The sequence below is a fragment of the Pipra filicauda genome, unplaced genomic scaffold (assembly GCF_003945595.2).
Source record: "Pipra filicauda isolate LSUMZ 115617 unplaced genomic scaffold, ASM394559v2 scaffold115_size4368891_pilon, whole genome shotgun sequence".
Lineage (NCBI taxonomy): Eukaryota > Metazoa > Chordata > Aves > Passeriformes > Pipridae > Pipra > Pipra filicauda.
The window spans coordinates 1,211,714-1,218,612 of NW_024103607.1; the positions used below are offsets into that span (position 1 = coordinate 1,211,714).

The 6,899-nt window shown below is 40.0% G+C and overlaps 1 protein-coding gene across 5 annotated transcripts in view; it reads right to left on the reverse strand.

Annotated features, from left to right (window-relative positions):
- The window catches only part of TMCO3 (transmembrane and coiled-coil domains 3), a 32,752-nt gene that overhangs the window by 25,616 nt on the left and 237 nt on the right, over nt 1-6,899 (reverse strand). For all 5 annotated transcript variants that reach the window (XR_005564769.1, XR_005564770.1, XR_005564771.1 and 2 more), the window contains exon 2: nt 3,812-4,354. Coding sequence is in view for 2 of the 5 variants with exons in the window: in XM_039384548.1 (XP_039240482.1) it covers nt 3,812-4,258 (447 nt within the window). In the remaining 3 variants the exon portion in view is untranslated. The remainder of the gene's footprint in view (nt 1-3,811; nt 4,355-6,899) is intronic.

A 6,899-nucleotide genomic window follows, 5' to 3' on the forward strand; every position in this document is an offset into this window, starting at 1 on the left:
AAAAAGTTATGATGTTTCATTTCTCTTTGGATGTTTCAGGTTCAAAAAGACAACTAAAAGGCTTAATTTACTGATCAAGACTGGACTTAACACTGCACCTTCTACATAGTTACCATGACAGTAACCAAAACGAATATTTTGTGTGTTGACAGAGAACAATCTGAGGCTTTTGGAAAAAAAGATTCTTCCCTTTACATGCCTACATTCTTTTAAAGATGCGCTGGTTGAGAGAACAGCTATGAGTAAGGAAACATCCACAATTACAGCACTTCTTCCTTACAGTTAGGTTCAGGATGCTGACAATACTTAGATGAGAGAGACCCTACTTCTGCTCTTTAAGAGAGCCAGTATTATTACCAAGGGCAAAAAATGGGCAAAAAATGCAAGCAATCTCTAGCTCTGAGTCAATTCCCAGAAAACACAAGTTTTTGTCTCCAGATGCCCTGCCATACCCAGTTAGAAATCAGAGAAGGTAGGTCTCCCTTAGGTTGTGTGTTTTACCCTGCCTACCCTCCGTAGACATCTTCAATAACCTGGACATATAAAGTGGTCCTAAACACCTATGCTTAAGTAAGTGGAGTGTCCCCTCCTCCACACATTTGCAGATGGACATTTTCCCCCTTAAAACCTGCAAGAACACGCATGTCATTTAATCAATTCCGTGATGCCAAGACAACAGTATGTTCAGTACAACTGATAACTGTAGCTTAATTCTTTTAAAATCTCGACAGTCAGATGAATGCCTCTGATTGTGATGAAACCACAGAATTGCTGTCTGTTGGTGTTTAGAATTACCATAGTTACACAGGCATGATGAAAGTTACTCAGATCCCAATATAAGTGAAGTTGGGAAAAACGTAACTATTAACATGTTTAGCCCAATGTCAACAATTAGTTCTTATGCAACTCTTAGGTAGGAGACACAATCATACTGCCTCGAGGAAAAACATTTCCTATCTGGTGCTCTTTGCTAGCAGACATTGCCTGAAAGATGTAAAAAACAGCCGCCATATGAGCTGCAGATTTTCTGCTCATCCAGCAACAACTTGGAATGCAAGATGAATTGTTAGATTCTTTCCCCTCAAAAACTGAAGACGCTTTGGGTGCAGGGAGCCAATTTCAGCCCTTTCTGTCGGTGGAGACAAACAGGCTGAACAGAGCTAGAGGTAAACTGCAGAATAATAAATAATTCAGTAATTTCAAAGGAGTTAACTTTCTCTGAATAGCAACATAGAAAAGCTTTGAAAAATCAGTTTAACTGCAAGTTCCTTCAATTAATGGAGATGAAAGTTTTTGTAGTCTATTATGAGGCATCTCTGTTTCCACCTACAGACCACTGTGACAGCAGTAGAGTGGAACAACCACAGAGAACGGTGTCCGTAAAAAGGACAAGTTATCTCAAACAACTCTATGCTGAGCAGAAGTACATCACAGTACAAACACTGTTCTGCAGCTGCTGGGACTGGAGACACCCGATCACGAGGTACATACCGAACCACCTCTTAAGCAAAGTAATACAGATAAGGATTGTGCACTTAACAGGAACACCTAGAAACACATGAGCAAAATGTAAGACTTTGGGGCAATGCTGATTAAGAAGGCAGTGTTGCTGTTGTTCTCTACTACTTAGTCAGAGATGACAAAAGCACATTCAGAAGAGGTTGCGTCTTTGCACTACTTGCAAGGGTTGTTTTTTTTTCCATCGATGTCTGATTACTAGGCACCCAAGAAATCAGAAGCTGATAAAATGTAGGTAAGATTTTGTTGCTTTTTCCTGAACCTCCACACAGGCTCCTGGAGCAAAAGAAGGCAGAAACAGTCTTCAGTGCTTCTTCCTTACTTCCCCCTCGCCCTGTGAATGATTCCACAACACCTTTTCCCAGCAGCAGAATCAGCAAGAAATGCATCACACATACATACATATCCCAACACTAAAGACTTTCAAGTACTTCAACTCAACAAAATTAAAATGAAGGGAAGAGTCCAGCCTCCATTTGTATTTTCCATTCACTCACTGTTTAAAAAATGGAAAGGATGATTTATGAGTACACCAACAAAGTAATCATTACAGTAAAATGAAACTGGAACAAAAAGTAGACCTAATGTGTACCTTCTCAAGTAAGAACAAGTCCAAAAAAATGTATCCCATGAAATTTTCATCTTTTTGGCATGCATTTCTCCACATTCTTTGTTTCCCTTTATAGAATAATTAAAAGGTTAGAACAACAAATAGTCTATTTAAAGAATCATGTGCATGGCACAAGAAGGAAGGGTGCAAAAAATTGCTCACTCAAGTAAATGTATTGATATGATAATACAAAAAGCCTATACAATCCACCTCTGCAAAAGTAAAGTTTTGACAGGACCAATCTCTAAAACACATCATTATATACAAAGATCTCCTTTTAGGAGAAAAACAATGAAGCACCATTCTCAAATTCAAGGACAGATTACCTCAGTACTTTACAGTAACATTACCAAGAATTAGATAAATGAGAAAGAAGATTCTGGACAGCTTTACTGCTGCTATTTTACAAGATCTGAGAAAGAAAAAAGGTGGAAAATCAAGTAATGCTCAGAATGCTCACGACAATTGCTACCATTTCTATACAGCAGAGGCTGCTACTACGATTAAGAATCAATATCCAAGTCATATCAAGCACTTCATTGGAACACACCTAGATCGAAACCACTCCCAATCCAAATTTTTTGTAATTCAGTCTTTGTTTCCAGTGCACAGAACTACTCCAGTTTCCCAAGTTTGCATCCTAACTTCTAATTCCACCAGCCTTCCTTGCCTCAAATCACTGCACACCTTTCTTGCACATAATCTTTCAGTCTTCACCTGTAAAGATCTGCAAACCTCTTAACACAAATGCCCTTTAGCCATTCTCCCAACTCAGACCCTAGACCCCAAATACATTTTTGTTCCTTCTCTCACTCCCTTGTGCAAAGGCATCCTCTTCTTTCAGAAGATGGAAAACAAAGAAAATTCTTAATATGTTCCTCCAGCGGTTGAGGGGTAGAGTAAGGAAAAGAGCAATTTAAATACCAAATAAAGTAAATGAAATTTTCTCTCAGTGGGAGCCTTTCAGAGCACTGCCAAGTCCAGAAGACAGTGGCAGACTGTGCACAACCTAATGGATCTGCATTGACATGGAAACTCAAATTTTCCATTAAATACTTGTGCTCAACTATTACTCATCTGTGTTTTTTCTTGGCCAAGTTATCTCAGCTGGCTCTTTCTTGAAAGCACTGCTTTTCAAACCTGCATTTCTTAGGCTAAGAGTGCTATACTGAGTTTAAAAATATAGTCACTTATTATTTTGCATGCCCATTTTACCCCTATCTATACTAACATGGAAATGAAAGGCAGTACATCATGTTGTTTAAATTGTAGACTTCGGTTGAGCAATTCTAAGGTAAAGTGGAAAAAGCAGTTAGTATTTTGCCAATTTATGGCATTATTTCCACTCTGATAACCCCACTGGCTTGTCTTGCGTGACTGTGCTATGTGCACTGACTCACTGCTTGTATTCCTTTCTCTTTAACATAATATTTGCCATAGGTCTTACGATTATGCTTAGCTTTGAGATAAGAACTATTGACTGCTAATAAGTTTTAAGTTCTACACCAGAATTACCTCTAAATTTACTAATGAGAACAAATAATTAATTCAAAATCCATTTTAAATATCGCAATTTCTATATAGATACCCTTTTTTATTGAAACGGAATGAAACTGGGTCATAATAAAAATAAAATCACACGTAGAATATGAATACTGTAGTAACAAACATGGGGAAACTAACCTTAATTGCAGCTTCTCTCAAGGCTTCCAGCCTCTGTCTACTGCTTTCTTTCATATTTACAACATCTTTGTAATCCCCCTGTAGAGCTCTCTGGAGGCCATGGATTGCCTGAAAGACGGAGTTTTCACTTTCATTTAGCTCCTTTTGGAAAATTTCAAAGGTATGCACCTGAAAAAGTTTCTCTTCATCAGACAGTCCTACATCCTTCTCAACTGCTCTTATGGCATTTTTTAGTTTGTTGAGAACAACGTTCTTTTGGCGAAGAAGACCAGACAGTTTTCTGCAACTTTCCAACACCCACTGCTTCCTCTGAGTGATAACAGCTCCTTTTCCACGGTGCAGCTTTATTGCATGCTTTACTACATCTTCATGTTCTGCAGGATTTGCTAACTGGCCACAAGGCAATGAAACCAATGTCCACAGGGAAATAAATCCAGTCGCCTTCATTCTTCACTTTATATTGCTCTTGGGAGAAACTGATAATTCACAACTGCTCAAAGGATTCTGCTACATGATTTCCGCATCTCCAGTACGCACACCAGGCTGCAAGATAGTACCAATCAGTTATCAAATGTGGTAATGTTGGGCCACGAGGTCAAACAAATGTAGAAAATAAAACCAAGATTGCGTCCTACACCACGATCTTTAACGGAACATATGTGGTCTCCTTCAGTCAACATTTAACAAAACCAAGAAACAGCCCAAAGTTACTGATAGATTTTTGGTTTCCCCTTGACTATTTCCTAGATAGCATCTTGTTTTAAAAACAGTGACCGGAAAGCTTAGTCACTTCACATGGTACTCATTGGCACTTCTTACATGAAAGGAAAACCTCTAAAAATATCAGGCCATGATGTCACAGGCTGCACTTCAACCTAGAACTCCTTATTTTTTTCTGTCAATAAACCTCCTGTATTTTCTCAAACCTATCCTAAAAAAATTACATCGTAATAATTTGTTTTTTATAAGTCTCGGAAGCATTAACACGCTCAACAAAACATAATGAAGAAACTGAAACAGATTACATTATAAATTGTAATTGTGGAAGAAAAAACAGCAAAACCTCCTGGACTTCTGGGTTCTACTAGTTTGGATCAAAGATTTTCTTCACCTGAAAGGCTGCAGGGCCTTAGGATACTTTACTTCGAAGCTTACTATTGATTCTCATGATTTTAAAATAGTTATAAAACCACTAAATCAGTTCATTTTTAAGTTCATTTCCCAGAAACTACTTGGAGATCCATATATAAACTGCTGTAATTGATTTTAACACCAAGTAGGATAGGATTTTAAAGCTAAAAGCTACCTTCTTTCCCTCAGAAGCTCCAGGAAAATGCTGACGCTACTGTAAAATAACAAAGTTACAGTGTCTTTTAAAAAAACCCAAACAAATACAAAACCCTTTAAACTCCTACCACCACCACAAAGCTATACATAGCAATGTATAAATGTCTCTACAAAATATACATTTAACACTGAAGCATGGCATTGTAAAAATGCACAGCACACACAACATGTTAGTAGATCATCAATTCAGCAGGTATTTCCCTAAAACTTTAGCTGCAGTCTTGATCCCTCAGCCAACAGCCTTAATCAGGAACCAACAAGTGGACATGGTCATCTGGGAGCAGTCTGCCTAAGAAAGAATCTTCTTTTCCTATAATGTAGTACAATCTCAAGCATCCAAGCCAGCCATTCTCAATATACAGAATGAGATCTGAGCAATCTGGTCTAATGGAAGGTCCCCCTGCCCACAGCAGTGGGGTTGGAACTAGATGGTCTTTAAGGCCCCTTCCAACCCAGGCCATTCTGTGATTCTGTGGGAAGATGGCAAGCACAGCCATACACATACATTTTAAAATGCCCTTTGTTTCAGAGGGAACTGAGAAAACCTGTGTGCGGGTTTTCTTCAATGCAAGCCAAAGTATTTACCTAAAAATAGTTGACTGCGGGCTAGGGTTCAACAATATGAAGAGCTAAAACATTTAAAATTAAGAACTGAAAGTGCAACTGAAGTAACAAAAGCGTATCACCTCAGTCTAATATCAACAGACTAGCAGAGTAGAAATATTTCAGCTGTGGGGTTTACTATTTTTAAGAAAGCAGAAAAATAACAATTTCCACCACCTAGCAAAGTTCTAGAGTGAAATTAAAGGATATATTTCTTCATGTATACAAAATAATACTCTCCCTGTTTGGTAGGCTTGGGGCAGAGATTTTGCTAAATATATTACAATCTATTTCTTCAAGAGAGAGGAAGAAGAAAACACCCAGTGTATATCCAAGCTTCCTTCTTCAGGGAGTGGAGTAAAAGACTCTACTGCACATCTTACATGGTATGTCAAACCACGTAACTAAATTTCGAGCACAGATTTATACTAGCAAAGTTCACTCACTGTTGTGCTGCACAAACTTAGCAACGTGGTTCAGACACAGGACAGTTTTGTTTCAGTGTTTTTTACTTGGCTAGCAAAAACTAGAAAACTAGCATCTGAGGCAGTGCTCAAAAGCTCTCACGTACCAAAATAAATTATGTGATGCAGAATGCAAATAAAAAATAAATAAAACCCAACAAAAATAAACACTCCTCTCCGTGCATCAGTAAGTACCAAATCAGAGGGAACTACTATCGTTTAGAGTCCTTATTTAAGCGCAGTTTCTTCCTGATGGATTGCAGCTCATCTTCCCCCGTTTTTAATCCCTGACCACGACACTGTAGCACCGCATTTCATCAAGTTGGCGATACTGGACCCTGCCTCCAATGCAAACCCCGTTCCCTCTCTTCCAAAACGCTTGCAGGTCCTTCCACACCTGCCAGTTCGCCGCCACCCACCACTTTTCCCCATCCCAGCTCCTCCCCGGGAGCCGCAGGGCAGCCGGGGCCGTGCCCGCCCGGCACCTCCGCCCGGCGCGGTCCCACCCGAGCGCCACGACAGTTCCCGGCGCCGCTCCCTGGGGAAGAGCAGGGAGCACAGAAAAGGATGAGCAGAACGCCGGTGCGACCGGCCCGTCTCCTGCCCGCTCATGGCGGCGGAGGGACGGGGGGAGCGGCGGCCGCCCCGCCCGGCACTCCCGGCAGCGACGCTCA